We start from the raw sequence: 23671 nt of genomic DNA, 5'->3' as shown, positions 1-23671 counted from the left end.
CAAAGAACAAAGAACCGATTACAATTGTAGGGGAAAACTTTCTAGGGGACTTTTAATTCAAACTGTTTGGTTTGTGTCTCAGATATTTCCGTCGGACTTCAGCAGCAAGAAGCCGATCTGCACCGCGAGCAGAACGACCACCACATGTTTTTCGACCCGCTGTACGACACCGCCAATCCAGTCAATCATCAGAACTCCTCACACCCTCAACTGGAACCAGAAACCAGCCACAGCCATCAGGAACAGGAACACCAAACCCACAGGAAGCAGGCACCAGGTCAGAACCAGTCCAGGATAAAAATGTTTTACAGTTCTGATCCAGAAAGCCTCTCCTTTTTAACACAGAAACACACACACACACACACACACACACACACACACACACACACACACACACACACACAAGCAAACAATGTCTACGGAAAAAAAGGATTTCCTCTGGAGGAAGTGTGTGTGTGTGTGTGTGTGTGTGTGTGTGTGTGTGTGTGTGTGTGTGTGTGTGTGTGTGTGTGTGTGTGTGCGCCCATGTTAGCTGACCAACATGGTGATGACATCATTTTCTCCCATGTGTCCTGCAGCTTCCCTCTAAGGCCTGGAATTAACATGCTTCTTAACCTTGCGCAGGCAGCAGGCCGCGTCTTTGTTCACATACTTGCTGCTACACAGCACTGCACTGCATGTAGTACTGGTGTGTTCCACTAGTGGGTGAACTCAGAGTTCATTTCAAGGGACGCGGACAAACACTTCAATTTTTATTATTATTTTAAGTTTTGTATGAAAGTAAGTCCAGGACTACAAATGCGCTTCATGAAAGTGACATCATCGAACCAGAAAACTGAGGGAAAATGGCTGTAAGTTCAGCAAACTTCCCACAGGAGGGAAGACCCACCATAAATCTGGTCATTTGGTAAGTAGCAGCTACTTTGGGGAGAGGAGATTATGTGGTGACGTCACATATGCCATATGCTGATTTCTAGTTTGTAGTCATGCTCATTACGAACTTTTACAAGCTGATAAATCTCTAAGTACGTGACTGGCGTGGTCGAAACACCCATCATTACTTTTCATTTAAATTGCAGTCCAACATATGTGCTATCCAGGGCGTAAGGCTAAGCGGATTAGGAAATAGCGTTTTTAGCCCCGTTGACTTGCATTCATTTTTTCGTTCTTCCAGGGACCCATGATGCGGAAGTGACTTAGGCTCCCTATAGACCTACACTAACTGGCACATGCACGCTGGTTCTCCCCCTCCAATCCAAAGTATTAACCCTTTGCACCGACGTCACCTAATCACGTGGGTCCACCATGCTGGACGGCAAAAGCATGTAAACAGTGAGCGACACGATTACTAAACAAAGGGAAATGTAGAGCCTGAAATTGTTTTTGCGATCAAAACAAAAACAAAACTCCTCCAGCATTCCTTCAACTAGTTCATGCCCAGTTCAGTTATCAGAAGAAGTAGCGCATCTAGCGGGGGCTCATATAGAGCCGTATGCTAACTAGCTTACCAATGTTAGCTTACGTTCTCTCTGCAGCTGTTCACCGATGTAAACATGTTGCTGACTTTGCCTAAATTCACCCCTCTGGATTTATAACTTTATGTGGTAAACAGCGTTTCACTTTACACCAAAGCTGATTTTTAAAAAGTCCGGATCCCTACCAGCTTCTGTTGCTGGTGGTGTTACCGGGTTCAGCTGCTGCTCTCACACCGGAATGAGAAGATCTCTGAACGGCAACGCTCATATAAATAAATAATGTAATTTTAACACACGTAATCATACATCAGAGCTTTAATATTGTTAATAACTATCTCGCTTTACACTACAGAGGACGGAGCGCAGTCTCCGTGGTGAAATACCCATCCATCGGGATTATCAATAACTAGTATAAACACATCACATTTATCCCTGTCCCCGTCTTCCTCGTGAAATAAATGAACATTAATCTTACCCGGTAAAAACATGTTCGCTGCAAATCTGAGGGCTGCTAGTCCGCTTGATTGATCGCTGCAGTTCATCTCCGTCCTCAGTCTCCATCAAAGTTATTAAAAAGAAAAAACGAGTTGAGTTTACGTCTTTGTCTCTTACTGCAGCCAACTACGCAGCAAGCTAAATCCATTTTACTGTCAAATCAACTAAATAAAAGCGATAAAAGGCTACAAACTGGCTTGTTTTGACTAGCTTCACTGGAGTTTCTACAGATGTAAATGGTCTTTTTGCCATCCATCATGGCGAAGGGGGGCGCTCACATGAGTGGCGTGACGTCACGTGCAAAGGGTCAACAGCAGAGCCTTTGGGTGCAGGGGTACAGCGCCCGTGAAGACACGCGCAGGAGACCGGCAGTGCAGAGTCTCGGCTCAGGTCAGGACAGAACCGGAAATTCTCCACAGTTCACCGTCCTTGTAGAGCAGCTGAGTACACCTCTTGGAGTGTACCAGAAAGAACCAGAAGATGATAGAATGTGGCATCAGAGACCTTTGAAAACTCTCCTACACACCCTCATACACACTATCATTCTAATAAATGATGAACAAGATTCTGCTTCTAGACCTGCAGAGAGAGAGAAAAGGGGATAATACAACAAAACAAAAATATCACTGCACCCACAACATGAGGATATATAACAGTTTTTACTGAAAACCACATGGTAATAATGCATTTAGTGCCAACCACAGCCTTAGGTCATACGTTGAAAATGCCCAAGTCCACACTTGAGAGAGCTCCATGTGAGCACCTGTGTGTGTACACATGCGTTTGTATGTAAGGGTTCTCTATATGAGTGTCCAATAGTGAGTGTGAGGGGCCACATCCCCAAGGACGTGCGGAAGCTGGAGGGGTTCCAAACCCCAGAGATCCAGAGGTCTCCCCGTAGCATGGAGACCCCAGGGACACTGCCGCCTGAGAAGCCCCAACACCCCTCCTGAGAGGTCGCAACTAGCCCCTGGAGATAACAACAGCAAGCCCACAGGCCCACCTGCAGCCAACCACCCCAGAGCAGGCCAGTGGGTTATCGACTGCTGTGTTATTTCAATGCGTCATGCAGTGACGGTTTACAGCGGTGCTTTGTCGCAATGTAGTCCCAGGTCTAAATCGGCTCCTGCAAATCCTTCGTGTTACTACTTACTTTTCATTTGATAAATGGCTCATCCTTGTATAGCGCTTTTCAGAGTCAGAGGACTCCAAAGCCCTTTACACTACAGCGTATCAGTCATCCATTCACACGCACATTCACACACTGTTGTTAATGAGCTACATTGTAGCCACAGCTGTCCTGGGGTGCACTGTGATTATTGATCATGATTATTGAGCTCACCAGGAATAATTTGTATCATAATTGGGTCATTTTAATCACTTTTGCACACAAAATGCTATTCTGCTATTCGCTTTCATTGTTTATGCTAAGCTCAAGCAGACAGACTGCTGCCACACCAGAACTGGTTACAAAATGCTTTTTTCTCACTCATCTAACTCTGGGGAATACGGAAATAGACAAAATTTCACTTGGGATGGTAATCCCTTTAAGTTATAAAAATGTATAGAGAGAGTGTGGGAACATAGACAAATGGTTCTTTATCCTTCTATGTAAAATGTTTTTATAAATATACGGCCACCTCTTTGTATTAAACAGTGTCTTATGGGGCCATTATAGGCTTCGACTGAACATCTGTGGTGTTGGTGTCTGGGCCTGAGCTCGTGAAAGTTTTGTTTTACTTTGTGACATTTACGACCAACAAGCGCTCTGCTGAGACGCTGGTCAAGTCTGAACAGGAAGTGGAAGCAGCTTGGTTCGGTAAATCACACCTACATTCAGGTTAAACTTTCAGCTGAAAGGGGTGTGTTTGATTTCTTCCTCTGAACATCCACCTCCAGGCGAGACCGTGGTTACCCTGTGTGACCTCTGACCCAGTCCCAAGAGACCTGGCGGAACAGTTTTAGGTGTTTTTGAGCCCCATTTAGACACTCGGTACATGTCCAGGTCCCGAGAGAGCTGTGAGCCAGCTGGACTGTTTGTTTTTCAGCTGTGTGGGTGTGAGAAACTTCTGGTCGTATTTTAGCTCCTGCTGAACAAACATGTAGAACTCTGGTTCACATTTTCCCAGAAGAATCCGAATTGGTCAGCATCTGTTTGTTCTGTTCCTAAAATGGTCTGAGATCAGTTTTAGTCCAGAGTGTTACATTTAGGTTTTGTTTTTCACCAGCTGAAGATCAGGTGGCCCCTCCTTACCCAAACACCCCGGTCGGCCTCCCCGCATCTGACGTGACGGCTCTGGTCATGTCCCAGCTGCAGCCGATGCTGGAGGGCTTCAACCGCTCTCTGGAGCACCTGAGCCGACAGGTGGGGATTCTGACCCAGGATGTGGCAGAGCTGAAAGGTATCCAGTTGGAGGCGGAGCAGAGGGGGGGGTTGGAGGAGGACAAACTGGACCAAGTGTTTGTGCAGATGGAGAGAATCCAGAGACAGGTGGAGGACCAGCACAGCAGCACAGAAAACACACTGAGCTCCCAGCATGCAGCGCTGCACTACAACCTGAGCAGTTTCGAGGTGGAGGTCGACACAAAACTGAAACAACAGCAGAAGCTGCTGCAGGTCAGAACCAAACCGCTGTCAGTCAGAACCGGACCTGTCCTTCGACAGAGCTTAAATGTTGTATCGTTACATCTCTGATCCCAGGTCAGCCTTCAGGCCATAAACACAACATTAGCTCAGCTGAAACAAAACCAGGATCAGTTTTCTGACCAGAAACCAATTAATCAGCTGCCCCCCCACCCTCCATCAGACACGGCGGCGCTCTGGGGGGCCATCATGCGCCTCGACAACACAGTGGTCAACAACACAGTGAAGGTTTGTCCAATCAGAATCTGGTCCAAGCTGAGGTGCAAGGTGTTGGACCAGAAAGAACCTGAGCATCTTTAACTTGTCTGTGTGCAGGTGGGGGGGCTGATGGAGGACATGGAGGTCACATCAGGCGTCATTGAGGAGCTGACTCGGAATTTGAAGGTCCTGGAGAAGCAGATTAACCAGACGGCTCGGAACAGCCAGGTTCTGTTCATGGAGACGGGTCTGGAGGTGGAGCAGGCCAAGGTGTCGGTGCAGCAGCAGGTGGAGGGGCTGGCACAGAATGTGACGCAGCACGAGAGGCGGCTGCAGGACTTAGATGATGACGTGAGCTACCTGTACGTTGCCCACTACAGGAGTAACTCCTCCGTGGATTGTGAGAGTCTGAAGGCCACCATAGCTCACCTGCAGAGGGGCGTGGACAGAGTGACTGAGCTGGCCAATAGTAACAGACTGACCCTGGAGGAGAACAGTGATGGGGGCGGAGCTCAGTGGGGCGGGGCCAGTGACTGGGAGCCAGCAATGGAGGCGCTGCAGCACGGCCTCCAAAAGGTAAACTTCTGACTGCGGAACATTAAATGAATCCTGAGGAAGTAAACTCTCCAGACACAGCTGTTTGTTCTGTAGCACTTAGCTGTTGGATTTTTCTCAATGAAAACCTCTCAGGGCTAAGGGTTCACATGGCAGATGATTTTCAAAAGGCCTGTAATTATTGAACAGAATGGGGCGCCAACACGCAACCCTCCAATCACGGGGGGGGGGGGGGGGGGGGGGGGGGGCTAAACTCCTCCGTAACCACGAGAGACTCACACGTGGTGATGAAACATCACAGTGATGCCATTTTTGGTTCTGTGGCCACGTGGCAAAAAACCCCCACACACCATTTTCATTCTCTGGGCAGACAGGAAATCTCAGAGCCTGTTAGACTCAAACGTGACTTCATAGTTAACGAACATGGAGAGAGAAGAAAAGACAGAAAACAATATTTTAGATAGCACCTCTCAGGATAAACATCACGAGGCACTTAACAAGAAAAAATTTTAAAAAAGATAATATATAAATAAATAAATAAAATTTAAATATTTAAAAATATCATAAAAATTTGAAAATTATGTGATTAAAACATGTAAGGAAAGGGAAGGAGAAAATAAATTTGAAAGAGGAATATTGGTGGATCCTGGGAAAGGCAGAATGATGAAGGTCACACAAAATCCAGCCTGAACGGGTGAGTTTTTGTTTTTGTCTTAATGGTTCAGGAGTCAGTAGAATAAAAATGACTACAAAAACTAGAAAGTAGAAACTAGATTCACCTTTTCTTTATCTTTAGCTGTTTTTCTTACAGTTTGCTTCATGAAGCTCTTCACACCCACATTTTTATTTGTTGTGATTTAATTTTCTTCTTTAATTTGGGCTATTTCAGGTTAGTTTGGACATCATCAACATGATAGAAATTTATTTTAAAATTAAAACAATTTTCACATATTTACTCAAATAAAAACAAAAGAAAGGTAATAAAACAAAATTGTAACAGTTGGTCTAAGTTGAAAAAACAATCATAGTTCAAGAATTTGAAGAAGCAGGTCTCATGGCTGGAGTATGAAATCTGAACGTTTTGATTTAACTTTTAATTTCGTAGCACGTTCTGTTTATCAGCTTCTTTTCCTTCATTAATGTGCATCACATTCTGAATTTCAGGCTGCAACACATTCCAGAACTACGTGGATGAAGAGCAACTGATAATGTGTAAACCGCGTATTTTTGTTCTTTCCTTTTTGCAGAAGTTCTTTTAATTCTGTGAACAGATAAATCTGCCGAACTATTATCCCCAGGGACAAAATTCAGAAAATAGTTTGTTCTTTAAATCTTTTCATCCTGTGCACAGTGGAATTGTTAGATCAAATTTAAAGGTGGGGCCAGATGCTCCTCTGAGAGGCACAATATGTTAGAATTGTGTGGTGAAATAATTACAAAACAGTCTAATGGGTGTTATACTGAAACAGATTTACCATACCATACCATTTTTTTTATCCAGCGCATTTAAAACAGCATGAGAGTTGAACAAAGTGCGACAGGTACAATAACAATGAAATTATCAGTAAATAAGATAAAATAAAACAATAAAAGTCAGAAACACACGATCGAAAAACAATTCAATAAATAAGGTAAAATCAACTATAAGAATAATAAGAGCAATAAAAACTAGCACACCAACAATCATAACAGCCCTAACAGTAAAAAATAACAGCATAAGACAGTGAAACCAAGCATAGAAGAGGTCACTGTCCAAAAGCCAAAACATAAAAGTGAGTTTTCAGTCTAGACTTGAAAACTGAGGCTGTTGAAAACTCAGGTACGGTGAGAGGGAGAGTTTTCCAAAGATGCGGAACAGCACACAAAAGCCCGCTCTCCTTTCGCTTTATAGTTCATTTTGGGAACACAGAGCAGCAAGCGGTCAGCTGAGCTTAAGCCGGGTGTACACTGTGCGACTTTTTCACTTTTTTGAGCCGATTTTCCAGTCGTGCGAGAATCCACGACATCGGGGCGAGTTTTGCGCCGAGCGGTCGTGTAGTGTACAGGGGGTTACTAGAGGCGATTAACACCACGTGACCAGCTGCCGATCAGCAGTCGTGAGGTCGCACGGACTTCTGGCGTGTTTAATATTTCGCAGTATCAGAACCGCTCACTGTGCATGCGCAATCCTGCATCAACGCTGCTCGCTATTTCCCTAATAACACTCGCTGTTCATTTTTGTTTCTACACGTTTTTTTTACTCACAAAGATTGTCAAGAAAGCGTGTTTGTCGTGTTCATGTCAAATTAAACTGATCACTAAACACAGATTTACTTTCTTTATTTCGTTTTCCTCATCCAACCCCCATAAATCCCTGTGTGTCCTCCTGCAGCACTCCCGAAGGACAACAGGCAAAACAAGACAAAAAATTCTGACGTGTTGAGTAAAAACTGCTATTTTTAGCATATTTTTAGGGCCGACGTGTTGCTACCAGACGTACAGTGTGAGCAGTCAGGTCGCATCCGAGAACTGGGTCATGCAGTGTGAGCACATGACTCGTGAGATCTGCTCTGCGAGGAAGTCGTACAGTTTGAGCTGAAGCTGAGTGCTACGAGTGAAAAAGTCGCACAGTGTACGCCCGGCTTAGGGGAAGCACCGGCACATAAGGTACAAACAGCTTTGATAGGTAGGGGGATGCTAGGTCATTCAATGCCTTGTAGGCAAATAACAGAATCTTTAAACGCGCCCTGAAAGTTTCATTCTCAGCCAGCTCAGAGGGTGTCAGTTTTTCTCTTTTCGAAGAAACAAAAGTGGAACGTAGTTTCTATTTACCATCAGTGGGTTTGTGAGGTTGCTGAGTCTTCAACATGCTAACGCTGCAGCGCTAGCATTTGTAATTTAATAAAAAGCTCAAGAGTTGTTAAAACCAAAACCAGTAAAAAGGAGCGACCTAGAGGTTATTTCTTGTACCCCCAAGATGCCACAGCATCTTTTTATTTTACTCTAATATTGGGTGAAACTGAGCTGATATCAATGACAAACAAACATGCTGCCTGTGAAATGTAACATGTAGCCAATCACAGAAGTGTGCTGCATGCTCCTCCTTATCCATCCAGTGCACCAGACTAAACATAGATATGTATATATAAACACTAGATGGCTTGTCCCCGCTGTTCGCCCATGGGATGCGACGTAGGAATGTGGCGGCCATCTTACCTCAGACAGCTGCCCTCTTTCTTGACATTGGGGTGTATGGTGCATGTACTATTTAAATAACTCTAACTTGCTCAATTTTCAACTGTTACAACCAGGTGTCTAGGGGGCCTGGGGTAACATGGACGCGTGACACAAAGGAAAATTAACAAAAGTTTTATTTACTTTCTCTTAATTCAGAAAAGATGACTATTATTATTGTTAACCACCATGGATCTAAATCCACTTTTACCATAACAGGTTCAAACAGTAACATGTAACATAACTCTAAAGAGCACAATATCGAAGTTCTAAGTGGGAGACAACAGACCAGAGGAAAGGCAGCTCTGCACTATTGTCCCCATTGGTGAGGAGCTCCAGCAGGTCCTTTAAACAATTTGCGGCTGATGAAAACCCAGCTCAGCTGGTGCAGGGAGGAGCAAGGGTGAGCCAACAGGCCATAGTCTGCAGGCAGGCTCCTCAGATGCAACATAAAAATGCACAGAAAAATGAAATCACAACACAAAAAGGCTCCAGCCGTAACATCAACCGATTTTCAAAAGGTTTGATTTGTTATAAACACCAGAGATGTGTCTATGAAATAGGATGGGTTTGCCTCAGAAAGTTCTGTAATTTCACTCTACAAAGCATTTAATCTTTCATAGATAACACATTTAAGCTAAATTAACTTAAAGTATACATAGCCTATTTTTATATTATATAGATCTATCTATATACATATATATTCCTGGTTTGTGAAATAGGATTTGTTTAGAGATGAGATTTCAAGGTTCTTTTGAGGTAAAGCCCACATAAACAGGACACAGATACAAAATGTGCACCCCAACAAATAAGACAACCAACACCCAAATCACATCTGTCAGCCAGAACCGGCCCGCCAGCAGCAAAATTTCACCCAGCAAATTATTTTGTATTTTCACTGTTTCTTCACTTTTGATTTCTTATTGACTTTCATTCATTAATTATAAGCTCTTTGGAAATGCTTTCTGAAAAATTTAAGAAAATAATCAAAAGATAGATTAGGTTAATAAATAAAACAGTAATAAATAAGATAGATGGATAATGGATTGATCTTGTGAAGGAGATTTTCAACAATTATAAAACCAGATAAACAATGTATAGAAGAAGGTAGCAGCAGCAATCGAACAACAGTTTCTAATCATTTTATTTACATAAAAACAATTAACAGACTCTTTGCAACAGTTACAGATGAAAGGTGATCCCACGCTATCTCAGTTTGTCACAGCGGCGATTCGAGCATCTGTAGGCTGCACGAAAGTCAGGCATGTTGACTCTCAAGCTTAACAATTAATAAAAGTGTATTTTTGTTAACATAAATCCAGAAATGTCCTGTTTGAATATATCCCAATTGAAGTTTTGTGTAACAAATCAAGACGCTTAAAAATCACGGGCAATTTAGCATTAATTTATTTAAAATAAAACGAGCGACTCCCACTGAGGTAAATAGTCAACTTTGTTTTGCTAAGCAGTGCACCCACTCTAGCCTCGTCTTCTCTAAGCCAAGTTAGACAGCTAATAAACATGAAAACATCCACAAACACAGCCATTTACACAACAATTGAGCTGTCGTAAAGTCGTTATTGGTTTTGTAGAACAACATAAAATATCGATTGTGGTCTCAACCTGAATAACATGCAGATAGCCTAGGCGGGACACATGGTTCACAATTAAGTCACTTTCAAAAGCAAAAGCATTACTTTCTAGCCTAGTGAACTAGACCAAATTCTTGCTTTGCAAAGAATGGTCTAGGCACACTCCATTGGAACCTCCGCAGCTCCTACCAGGACTCTGGCTAGCCAATCACAGCTCTCTAGAGGAGTTTCAAACACATAAAGAGCTGTGATTGGTCCATAATGGTGGGCCAATCATAGTGCTCTATCTGCTTAGAGAACAAATCACAGAGCTTTATCCGCTTTGTGGGCCAATCAGGGCACTCTATATGCCTGGTGGGTGGGATGATGCAACAGAGTGAAACAAGAGTATGTCACATTCATTGTCCAGTGGAATGCGGAGATCATTTGAAAGACAACGGTAGAACCCGCCCCACAACCGAGAGCCGTCAATGGAGCGTGGCCAGACTAAATAATACATTTATTTAGTCTGGCTTGCCAGGCTAATTACTTTCAGCATGTGCAAGTATGTTGTCTCAAGCCCATGTGTTCTGAGGGTTGTAACAAGGCAAACCGCTTGTAAATCTGTCAATATTGCATCGAGTTAAGGGCGTTTTTGTTTAAGCTGATCACTCACCTTTCAGCTGCTACCATTGAGAGCGGAGGGGTCTGTTGTCTGAGGTAAGATGGCCACCGTTCAGCTTCGCCCTCGACTCCCGCTTTCGCCATATAGTGTTTATATACATATCTATGAGGCTAAAGACCAAAGGTGACAGATCATTTGCTGCTGTGGCCCCCAGACTCAGGAACTCTCTCCCCCTGAGCCTGAGATCAGTGGACTCAGTGGTCTCCTTTAAAAAGCAGCTGAAAACTCACCTGTAGAGGCTAACGTTGAGCTAACAATGCTAACGGTGAATTATAAACAAATAGTCAGCTCTAAAAATATCTAAAGCTACTTTTTCATTTACCAACAATTGGATATTACAGTGAGTGTATGTGTGACGTGATTAATGAGTCAGTCGTGTTTTACTGCCTTTAATGAGTTGTTCAGAACTATAGCAGCAAGACAGCAAACAACTGCACTTCCTCTAATGCCAGAGAAATATTACCGTAATAAGTGTAGTAAGTGCATCCAACCATAAAACACCTAAAAGTGCCAATACCAGATATGACTGGAGTGTATTTATCCACTAATCATTTAACTGTGTATGAATCGTGTCAGCCATAAAAAGCAAAATACTTAGATGTCTCACTCATCACGTTACCTGGTGGGACGATCGTGGCGGAGGAGTTGTCAGGGTGATACTGGCCTACCCTGGAACCCCACAGAACCTGCCTGCAGTGCATCTTAATGAATTATGTCCCTGGATCCTTGTTTTATTTGTTAAACCAGTGACGAACGTGGATGTTTCATTTAAACTGACATGTTTCAGGTTATTCATTGTGCAAATTAACTCTGTTGCTTCACCCACTTGAAGGTTGAGGAGTCTGTGGTCTCGGAACAGAACAGAACCAGGTCTCTGGACCTGGGTCTGACCCAATTGGGCAGCTCTGTTGCAGCTCTGCAGGAGACTGACAAACAGCAGGAAGCACAGGTGAAGCTCCTCTCTGCCTCCTTTCGCTCTCTGCTGGAGGATGCCTTCAGACATAACAAGGTGCTGCAGCTCCTGCTGGAAGAGGAGGTGATGGAATTCCTGGAGTGGCCGCTCCGTGACCAAGAGGCTTACTCCATTCTGGCCCTGAAGAGCCAGTTAAGGGAGCTGCAGGAGAAACTGAAGAGCCCTGAGGAGGCACCAGATGGATGGACAGGTAGGGTCACCAGGTGGATGTACTGGATCTTGGGGTACTAAAAAAAGAACTATTTGCATTTCATAAAATGTTTTAAAAAATCTCTGTGCTTCTCACTTAACCCTTTAGGCGCCATGTTTTTTTTCAGTACAATTATGAATTTTTTACATCACTATTTAAAGAGCTTGTAGCTTAAATCTGGTTAGAGATAGAGGAACATTGTAGACTAGAAAAATCTTCACTATGAGCCAAATTTTGTGATAGGAACAAATTCACTCACATAATTTGCATATTATGACGCCATCCGGTGGCAGCCATGTTGGATTGCATCCCATTTGCAGATTTTTTTAAATGTTTTTGTCTTATTTTCTTAGTGTTGTTATTGTTTATGATACATATATACATATTCCTATGTAGACATATATATATATATATATATATATATATATATATATATATATATATATATATATATATATATATATATATATATATATATATATATATATATATATATATATATATATATATATGTATGTATGTATGTATGTATGTATGTATGTATGTATGTATGCCTCTCGTCTCGTCTCGTCTCGTCTTCCTCCGCTTATCCGGGTCCGGGTCGCGGGGGCAGCATCCCAACTAGGGAGCTCCAGGCCGTCCTCTCCCCGGCCTTGTCCACCAGCTCCTCCGGCAGGACCCCAAGGCGTTCCCGGACCAGATTGGAGATGTAACTTCTCCAACGTGTCCTGGGTCGACCCGGGGGCCTTCTGCCGGCAGGACATGCCCGAAACACCTCCCCAGGGAGGCGTCCAGGAGGCATCCTGACCAGATGCCCAAACCACCTCAACTGGCTCCTTTCGATCTGGAGGAACAGCGGTTCTACTCCGAGTCCCTCCCGAATGTCCGAGCTCCTCACCCTATCTCTAAGGCTGAGCCCGGCCACCCTACGGAGGAAACTCATTTCGGCCGCTTGTATCCGCGATCTCGTTCTTTCGGTCATTACCCAAAGCTCATGACCATAGGTGAGGATTGGGACGTAGATCGACCGGTAAATCGAGAGCCTGGCTTTCTGGCTCAGCTCCCTCTTCCCCACGACAGATCGGCTCAGCGTCCGCATCACTGCAGACGCCGAACCAATCCGCCTGTCGATCTCCCGATCCCTCCTACCCTCACTCGTGAACAAGACCCCGAGATACTTAAACTCCTCCACTTGAGGTAGGACCTCTCCCCCGACCCGGAGGTGGCAAGCCACCCTTTTCCGGTCGAGAACCATGGTCTCAGATTTGGAGGTGCTGATCCTCATCCCAGCCGCTTCACATTCGGCCGCGAACCTACCCAGCAAGAGCTGAAGGTCAGAGCTGGATGAAGCTAGGAGGACCACATCATCCGCAAAAAGCAGAGACGAGATTCTCCTGCCACCAAACTCGACACACTCCACACCACGGCTGCGTCTAGAAATTCTGTCCATAAATGTGATGAACAGAACCGGTGACAAAGGGCAGCCCTGGCGGAGTCCAACCCTCACTGGGAACAGGTCCGACTTACTACCGGCTATGCGGACCAAACTCACGCTCCTCTGGTAAAGGGACTGAATGGCCCTTAACAGAAAGCCACCCACCCCATACTCCTGGAGCGTCCCCCACAGGGTGCCCCTGGGGACACGGTCATAAGCCTTCTCCAAATCCACAAAGCACATGTGGATTGGTTGGGCAAACTCCCATGCCCCCTCCATCACCCTTGCAAGGGTATAGAGCTGGTCCACAGTTCCACGGCCAGGACGAAAACCACATTGCTCCTCCTCTATCTGAGATTCAACTATCGATCGGACCCTCCTCTCCAGTACCTTGGAGTAGACCTTTCCAGGGAGGCTGAGGAGTGTGATCCCCCTATAGTTGGAACACACCCTCAGGTCACCCTTCTTAAAGATGGGGACCACCACCCCGGTCTGCCACTCCCTAGGAACTGCCCCCGATGACCACGCAATGTTGTAGAGACGTGTCAACCATGACAGCCCTACAACATCCATAGCCTTGAGATACCCAGGACGAACCTCATCCGCCCCCGGGGCTCCGCCGCTGTGTAGTTGTTTGACTACCTCAGCAACTTCTGCCCCCGAGATCGGACAGTCCATCCCCAGGCCTCCCAGCTCTGGTTCCTCCTCGGAATGCGCACCAGTGGGATTGAGGAGCTCCTCAAAGTATTCCTTCCACCGTCCGACTATAGCCTCAGTTGACGTCAGCAGCTCCCCATCCCCACTGTAAACAGTGTGAGCGAGTTGCTGCCTTCCTCTCCTGAGGCGCCGGACAGTTTGCCAGAACCTCTTTGGAGCCGATCGATAGTCTTTCTCCATGGCCTCACCAAACTCCTCCCACGCCCGAGATTTTGCCTCGGCAACTGCCACTGCTGCACCCCGCTTGGCTATCCGGTACCTGTCTGCTGCCTCTGGAGACCCACAGACCAGCCACGCCCTGTAGGCCTCCTTCTTCAGCCTGACGGCTCCCCGAACCTCTGGTGTCCACCAGCGGGTACGGGGGTTGCCACCACGACTGGCACCGGCCACCTTACGACCACAGCTAGCAACAGCCGCCTCGACAATCGCAGAGTGGAACAAGGCCCACTCGGACTCAATGTCCCCCACTGCTCTCGGGACGTGGTCAAAGCTCTGCCGGAGGTGGGAGTTGAAGACCGTCTTGACAGGTTCTTCTGCCAGGCGTTCCCAGCAGACCCTCACTATGCGTTTGGGTCTGCCAGGTCTACGCGGCATGTTCCCTTGCCATCTGATCCAACTCACCACCAGGTGGTGATCAGTTGACAGCTCCGCCCCTCTCTTCACTCGGGTGTCCAAAACATATGGTCGCAGGTCAGATGATACGACTACAAAATCTATCATCGACCTGTGACCTAGGCTGCCCTGGTACCAAGTGTACCGGTGGGCATCCTTATGTTCGAACATGGTGTTCGTTATGGCCAAACTGCGGCTTGCACAGAAGTCCAATAACAAAACACCGCTCGAGTTCTGATCAGGTGGGCCGTTCCTCCCAATCACACCCCTCCAGGTCAAGCTGTCATTGCCCACGTGAGCATTGAAGTCCCCCAGCAGGACAATGGAGTCCCCTGATGGAGCACTATCTAGCACTCGTCCCAGGGACTCCAAAAAGGGTGGGTACTCTGAACTGATATTTGGCCCATACGCACAAACAACAGTCAGGACCCGTTCCCCGACCCGAAGGCGCAAGGAAGCTACCCTCTTGTCCCCCGGGGTAAACCCCAACACACAGGCAGAGAGTCTCGGGGCTAACAAAAAGCCAACCCCAGCCCTCCGCCTCTCACCCGGAGCAACTCCAGCAAAGTAGAGTGTCCAACCCCTCTCCAGGTCTCGGGTTCCAGAGCCAATGCAATGTGTCGAGGTGAGTCCGACTATATCTAGCCGGTACCGCTCAACCTCTGCCACAAGCTCCGGCTCCTTCCCCGCCAGCGAGGTGACGTTCCATGTCCCAAAAACTAGTTTCCTTGTCCGGGGATTGGACCGCCAAGGCTCCCGCCTTGGTCTGCCACCCGATTCACATTGCACCGGACCCTTCATGTTCCTCCTGCGGGTGGTGGGTCCACAGTTGGACGAGCCCATGTATCCGGTTCGGGCTGGGCCCGGCCGGGCCCCATGGGCGAAAGCCCGGCCACCAGGCGCTCGCTCACGGGCCCCAACCCCAGGCCTGGCTCCAGGGTGGGACCCCGGTAACCCTCCGGGCCGGGTACTCCGACTCTTCGTTTTCACCGCCATGAAAGATCCTTCGAACCGTTCTTTGTCTCACCCTTCACCTAAGACCAATTTGTCATGGGAGACCCTACCAGGGGCACTAAGTTCCCCAGGCAACATAGCTCCTAGGATCATTAGGGCACTCAAACTCCTCCACCACGATAAGGTGACGGTTCAAGGAGGATGTATGTATGCGATGGTCATTTCTTTCTGCGGACCATAGATGGATGAAAAGCGTGGAATTATCATCTCAATAATGGGGCGCACCTTGAACAGTCTGTCATGACCTGGCTGACCCCTTTCAACACGCTCATCATTGTTTACAAAGTGGAGAAAAGAAAGGATGATCTCAAATATGTTTCTTGACATCACTTTGCTGAAGCCGAGTGTGTATGTTAGCCAAAAGCCAGCCCAATAATCCTCTATCTCAGGCTTTTCCACAAGCCCCATGCAGAACTGAATGGCAATGAAAGCTTTCATTTCTGGGACAGTTACATCGTACCAGTCATTATATCTGGAGCTAGATTTCAGTTCCTCCCTCTCTAAATACTGGTGAGCATATCGGTTAGTTTCAGTTGTGATGAGGGTCCAGAATTCCTCATCCAAAAAAACTGACAGAAAATCAGTGTGTTCTGAATTTGACAGATCCCTGTCTCCACAGTATCCAACTGGCTCATCAAAATGCCTGATCCACTTGGAATACTGTTCCTCTTCTCCCAAACTAACCCAGCCATCGTCATTATTATTGTCACTGAGGTGTTGGGCCACCCCCCTGCTAGCAGTGATTTTTTTCCCCGCGGTTCCTCCCCCTCTGGCTCCAATTCCCGCAGTTTACACCCCCGGGACTGAATCGATCACCAGCGGCGTTTTCACAACCCCCCCCCCCCCCCCCAGAGAGTTGACACGAGAATCGAGCTGGGTCAAAGGTCACGCCAAGATTCCTGACAGAGTTTGGTGTGAAAAGCAACCTGACCAAGAGAGTCTCTGACTTTGGGAACCAGTTTGTCTGGGGCACAGATGAGGATCTCACTCTGAGGAGTTTATATAGACTTTTATAGTAGTACTGCTTTAAGAGGGGATATGTTTAAGAAATAAGACAAATAAGTTGAAATATCTTTAAAACAAGTGAAAAGAGTTAAAGTTGAGCTGAGAAATAAGGAATATTTCTCCTTTGCACTACCTTGTGTGATGTAACTCAGTCTATTTTTCAGCAGTTGAGATGCTGTTTAACTAAAATAATTAGTTATGCTTGAATTATATTTGATTGACAAATGAGAGGTGAAAAAAAGCTAATGTATGTGTACGTAGGTCATTTTCTACACAAACTTGACAGGAAAATGTTGTGACTTTAAGCAAACTGTCACCCTACCATAAACACATTTTGGAGGTGAGGAGATTGGCATTGGAGCTGGTGGTGGTGACATGGTGAATAAGATATCACAGTATGCAGTTTTACATAGCACTATTCACAAGGTGCTTTCCATTGACCAATTATAGCAGAAAGTGGGTGTGTAAAAGGCTTAAAAGGCAGAAAGAGTCTAAAAACAAGATTCAGATTAATAATTCTAATCTGAAAATTCACCAGGATGGAATGAGGAGCTAGAAGAGGAAATGTGTGACTTTGTTTGATTTTATTTTAGATTTTTAACTTCAAAAAACTTGTTAAGGTGTTTTATTGAGAAAGGTCAGCACTGATTTACCCAGAGGCACAGACAATTTGTTATTGCCTTCGATCAGCTATGATACAGTGTGTGTATGTGTGTGTGTAACGTCCTCTATTGGTGGATAAGGAGAAGGACAGGGATTAACACAGAGGCATGTGTTTCGGGTGTGAAAATTGTAAACGTTGATTTTATTTAAAGGATTTTAAAATGACAAAAAGCTCCAAATCTAAAAGTACTTAAACACATTGTTAAAATGGCCAAGGGTTTACGTTTAAAACAGACATCCGAATGCTCCCAAACATTCACAAAACAAAGTCCACTGACTTAAACACAAGTTTGGGAGCCAAGAGGAAACCAGCACTCTGGTCCCTCGTCTGTTAAAAACCTCTAAAAGTTGTTAAGCTTCACAAAGCTTACACAACTAAAACCCATTTGAAAGCCATTAAAACACAAACAAATGGCACACATGAGCAAACTGGTACAGATCCAGTCCCTCCCTTTTATTCTGCTCTGGAGGTGATCAGCCCAAGTGAGTGCACCTGTGCAGGTAGGAGGAGGAGGCAGCACTGATTGTTCTCTGCAGAGTCCGTTTTCTGGGACAAAACAGCAACAGCTGTAACTGTGTGTGTGTGTGTGTGTGTGTGTGTGTGTGTGCGTGCGTGCGTGCGTGCGTGCGTGCATGCTTCTACAGTTTCAACAAAAATGACACAATTTTGTTTCCCTCCAACTGAGACAATCTTAAATCTAAAACTTGAAAATCAATGTTTTACACACTCTTTCACCTCTTAGCTCTGTATATCAAACCTTTTAAGTCTCTGGTTTATTTTGTGTCTTTTTTTAGTTTTTCTGATCTAACCAGTCCTGCAGGTTCAGTCTGAATTTCAGACTCCTTTTCTTTCTCAGGAGGAAGAGAGGAGGCACCATCTGCTGACCAGCCCTCCTCTTCTTCCCTCCCAGACTGGCTGCCTGATGGCATGAGGAGGACCAGTGGAGGAGGTCAGTCTGTGCACAATCAGCTGCTGCTTCTCCATGCTGGAGACGGCAGTGACCTGTGGAAGCTGGAGAAAAAGGTGGAGGAGCTACAACACAGGGTGGTTCAGCTAGAGGAGAAACCCTGCTCCTGCAATGTCACTCTAGCTGACCAGGAGGTGACCCTCTCAGGTGTGGCGGACCAACTGAGGTTGTTAAAGAGAGGGCTTGAGGAACACGTGAGGGTCTTCAAGAATGTGTTCAGCAATGCCGATGTGCTGGCAGAGTCTGAAGAGACTCTGGAGCTTGATAAACTGTGGGAGCTGATGAACAGGAGGGGCAAGAAGAGAGGAGAAAAGGGTGGTGGGAAGAGCCGCACCAGGAGGGAGGAGTCCGGTGAGTCTAAAGGGTCTCATGTTTGTCTGAAAGCTTCATGAATAAAAGAAAACACGTAAGCATTTATCATTTTATGTTTTCACCCCTCAGATGCTGTTGTCCCATCTGACCAATCAGATCTCTCTCTGCTCTTTGTGGGCCAACCTCTTTGGAGCATAGCCAATGGAATCATTATGTTCCGAACATCTCTGAACCAGGGACAGATCTATTCTGACACCGGTGTCTTCACAGCGCCAGCAGACGGGATCTACCTCTGCACTCTCACCTTAGACCTGAGGCCAGGTCCCGCCCACGTGATACTGAGGTGGGATAAGAAGGGTGGAGCTTCCCTGTCTCTGCTGCATGAAGGAGTGATTGAGGCAGGGCCTGTGAGCAGCGTGGGCCACCTGCTGCTGAGGGAGGGGGAGGAGGTGAGACTGGAGGTGAGGAAAGGTGACTGGGAGGAGTCAAAGGACAATGTGTTCATGGTGATGTTGCTGCACTGGATCACCTGAAGGTTCTATGGCCCAGTCAGCCCACAGGAAGGCGGAGCCTCATGGGATATCCTCACCTGGTGAAATTATTAGCCAATATAATAAATGTACATGGTTCCCATCCTGCTATGAACAGAACTGGGCTTCTGGACTTATTTCCTCTGAAACCTGAACATGATCCCACTCCTGCTCTGTCTGGACTGAGGACGTATGGATTAAACCTGCAGCAGGAGTCTCTGCTCTCCTCCTGGTTTTTCTTATGAACCTTAATCGCAGCACCTTATTGGAAAAGTTTTGGTGACACTTTACAACAAGGGTCCTTTTATTAACGTTACTTAGTGCATTATTAAGCATTAATAAACGAATATTCCCTTTACTAATGTTACCGATATTGTTACCTATTAAGTGTCCTTAAGGCAGTGTTTCTCAATTTGTGGGGCAAGTAAGTAAGATAATCTTACTTTACAGCATGTTTTTTCTTGAGGCCGACTGATATGGGTTCTCTTAAGACTGATGCCGATACCAATTTTTAAAGATTTTTGTTGCCGATGGCCGATACCTAAAGTCGACCATTAAGGCCGGTATATATACGTTTTAGAAGCACATTGGGAAAGACAACTGAACACTCACTGTGTGTAATATATCAAATAAGCGAATACATATCTTAATATTTATTGAACTTCAGATATAAAACAAACTCAAAACATTAAAAAAAATGGTGTGTTGGGGTCCTTCAGGTCCTTTCTTTAGTCAAGTAGTGGCGGCAGTTGGCCACACAGGTGCCTACACTGTATATGCATATATATATATTTTTAAATCAACTTTTAAACATGATTTCTGCTGGTGGCTGATACAGAACAAATTGAATATATTGGTCGGCCTCTAGTTTTTCCATTCCAAACCACCCCCAGTCACCAATGGCGGAAGCACTCACACTAACCAACAGGCTGCCTGTTTAACTCGGAAGAAGAAGCATGTAAACACCAGGGGTGTTTCTCAATGTCAAGGTGCCTTGCTTACGAGGACACTGTCCTTCCTTGGTCAAAGAAAACAGCTATATGAGCGCCGTTATGGCTGCTCTCGTGGTCTGCCTCTATCTGTCCTGTCTATATGTGTGTGTGTAATCTTGGTCAGGCTGTTCTGTGGAGTCAAGTTCCTATGCTCTGGTTCGCTGGAGCGCTGGCAATAAAATTCTCTCTGATTCTCTGATAAGTCTACGGAACAGACTTACATCGCGTGACTGCGACAGTCACATCAGGTGACAAATGAGGTAACGTTATATTTTATATGTATAAGTTTCTATATAAATCTAAAACGAGCCTTTTACTTTTTTAAATGCGTATATGTTAACCCCCAGAAACCCAAATTTAGAAAACAACTGCAAAATCTTTTTTAACCTTTCACATGTTGTTCTAGGAGGCCAGATAAATGAACCTACACATTTTAACAGCCAATAGTGTTGCAGAACTGAACAATAGGACCTATTAGTAATGTAAATGTGGTTTTAAAAAGAAAAAAATGGGGAAGGTTTATTTTTGTAGACTTAAATCTGATGTAACATTAAGCGATATACTACTTGCTAGCCACCAAAGCTGTAACTACTAAACAACTAACCAACCATAGATAATTGCTTTGGATTTAAAAAAAACATTTTAGACCTCAGCCCGATAGCTACAATTAGTTGACTTACAATTAAACTGGAAATTTTCCCCTGGAGAAGCTGCTGCCGACATCCTTTTGAAAATACCGAGCTGTATTCTGGGAAATTTTTGACCAAAGTCAGGCTACAAGCCCCCCCCCCCCCCCACCCCCCATGAATCTTTGCTCAGCTAGCTAAACGGCTAACAAATGGAGAACAGACGCCTCAGAACATGAACATTGAACATGCCTTGGTGGTCCCTGATGACGTATCTCTTAGGCAACTGGGACGGGACCAAGACATCAAGGCGAGGTTACTTGACATTGAGAAACCTCGGTCTCACTTTAATAAATGTTCGGCCTTTTCTCTCTCTGAACTTTAGTTTTGTCTGTGTGTTCGTGTTTGGATGTTAATCATGGAATTATTTGGACAAAGAGGGCAAGATGTGGTTATTGACTACACTAACAGATCATCCAAGCAGTTTCTGCTTCTTTTTATCAGTAAGTAAAATTATATTTCTGTACTTTATAGGACTTGTGATCACACGTGATTACGCATAGCATTCTGGGATGTACACGGACATGTTGGAAGGTTGACGAGTGTGAACAAACTGTGAAAAAAACAGTACTGTCGCTGAGAAGGAGTGGATATGGGTGAAAGAAAATGTTAAACAACATTATAAAATCCCCAAAAGGATGCGTAATATACAGGGATACATTATATGAAGACGTCGGGGACCGGTATGTGGACAAAATCAGCATTATAAACGTTTTTTATCCACATGAAAGAACCAAACCCTGAGCATCGATGACATATTGTTACCGCCACAGTTCTGCATAACGGACATTTTCGGCTATCTTGTTTGTGGTGTGAGCAGATGTAACCGTCTGAATGAGAGGTAAACATTTTATTTGCTGTTTTTTCTAGTAAAACAATAAAAATTGTCATCCCATGAAAGAAGTGTAGCAGGAGAAGTTGTGTTGTAAGTCAGGACACTCGCATTAGCTTACCGGTATGTGTGTGTGTGTGTGTGTGTGTGTGTGTGTGTTTGTGTGTGTGTGTGTGTGTGTGTGTGTGTGTGTGTGTTTCATGTGCATGTCGTGGTTGAAGGAAATAAACGATGTATGAAAATACTCCGTTACTTGGTGCATTATTATCCTTACAGCAGCGAGCCGACAAGACTTTGTTAAGCTAGATATTGGTCTCCGTGGTTTTGCCTCTAAGCAGGAAAACAGTCAAAAGTTAGCTTGTTCTCCACCTTTATTCCACTGGCGATCACGTGTCACCCCATAACACAGCAACGATTTACTAGAGTTGTGTAATACAACCGATCACATAAATAATAGATTAATTTAAGCTGCAAGAATGAGACTGAGTGCGCTGTTTACAGTAGTAACAAGCAACAAGTAAGGACTCACACGCCTCCAACAGAGCGGCTGCGTCGGTGATGACGTCGCGATCACAAGCCCTATTTTGCTGGTTGAATGGGGAAACGCCGTGTCATATAACTGCTTGGTCAAACATGTTAGCAGAGCTGCCAACTCTCACGCACTGAGCGTGAGACACGCATTTGACCCTCTTCACACGCTTTCATTCCACACCTCCAATCTCTCACGCTAAACCAGCGCCTGCGCTTTCCAAACACGCATCACACACAGTGTGTAGGACCAGAAAAAAAACCAGATGATATTAATTATAGCATTCTTCCTGGCACTCGTGGACTATAGATGCTTCTCTTTTCGCTCCCTTATCTTTTTTTCCCAAGGCTTTGTCCTGTCTGCCCACAGAGCGCTTCTCTGCATTTCTTCTGAAAACCCCTATTTTTACTAACCATGGATTTGTTAAATTGGTCATTCAACGCGATTGATAAGAGTTTTTCAACTATGAGGACGGAGCAGGGGGCTCCCACATGTCCACAGGGGACACACCTGGCGGGGTATATGCTGGATTCCTGGAAGGAGTGGAAGATCATATGCCTCTCCCAGCTGTCCATTGAGGATATCGAAGACGTGTGGATATTCGGCCTGATGATCACTGGATGTCTCCTGATTGGAGTGGGAGGATATCTGGTTTTCTGGAGATTTGTGAAGACTGGAGAAATTGGAGGGCGGCCCGCACCCTCAGAAAGCACCGTCCGTGTGGAAACTTCTCAGACTGGGACGTTACTCGAGGTGAATCGTAAGCTGGACAATGTTCTAGCTGCGATACCGGTATTAGTGCGCAAAATGGATGTCATCTCGGAGAGGGTCACCGGACAGTACGGACAAGTTTAACAACCCAAAATTGGCTTCACTGAAGGACTGGAATGATCAGTTTAAAGACTGAAGGCAGAGAGGAAAATTATCTCAGCCTGACCCAAACAAATTCTTGTTATCCGAATGGTGGACTTCAGCCTGGCGAGGTCATCAATCTGCAGGAGTCAATGTGCTCTGCGCTTCTCCCAAGATCTCCCTCCCACCTGTGACTGTACAGTGGAAGAGCACCGTAGATGGCTGCTCTCGCTGGGGGAAACAGGATCCCAGCCCCCCCCACCCCCCGCCTTCCCATTGGTTTCTCGTGTTGTGTTGTCTGAAGTCTGTTGCATATCTGTTGAGGTGTTTTTTTGCAGAGCAAAGCTGCCCTCCTGGTGGGAGGATAACTCTGAAGTGCCTTTTTTTCCCCTCCACCTGAACCAATTCCTCATATAACCCTCTTATCTCTATTAAGGTAGCGCAACTCAGGTTGCGAATGACCACAGTCACCAATTCTTGTCATGTGTCTTGCCCATGTATGTCTGATCTCTGAATTGTGTGTAC

The 23671-nt window shown here is 45.4% G+C and overlaps 1 protein-coding gene across 1 annotated transcript in view; it reads left to right on the top strand.

Annotated features, from left to right (window-relative positions):
• Positions 1 to 22009, top strand: part of LOC107397085 (multimerin-2) — a 75656-nt gene extending 53647 nt beyond the window's left edge. The window contains exons 5-11 of the mRNA XM_015976982.3: positions 83 to 277; positions 4199 to 4587; positions 4672 to 4842; positions 4930 to 5388; positions 11669 to 11999; positions 18303 to 18764; positions 18855 to 22009. Of these exons, the coding sequence (XP_015832468.3) occupies positions 83 to 277; positions 4199 to 4587; positions 4672 to 4842; positions 4930 to 5388; positions 11669 to 11999; positions 18303 to 18764; positions 18855 to 19258 (2411 nt within the window). The 3' untranslated portion in view covers positions 19259 to 22009. The remainder of the gene's footprint in view (positions 1 to 82; positions 278 to 4198; positions 4588 to 4671; positions 4843 to 4929; positions 5389 to 11668; positions 12000 to 18302; positions 18765 to 18854) is intronic.
• Positions 22010 to 23671: the final 1662 nt, after the last annotated feature.

Source organism: Nothobranchius furzeri, chromosome 12, assembly GCF_043380555.1.
Source record: "Nothobranchius furzeri strain GRZ-AD chromosome 12, NfurGRZ-RIMD1, whole genome shotgun sequence".
Classification (NCBI taxonomy): Eukaryota; Metazoa; Chordata; class Actinopteri; order Cyprinodontiformes; family Nothobranchiidae; genus Nothobranchius; species Nothobranchius furzeri.
The sequence above is the reverse complement of the archived record's forward strand: the minus strand, read 5'-3'. Positions and strand labels throughout refer to the sequence as shown.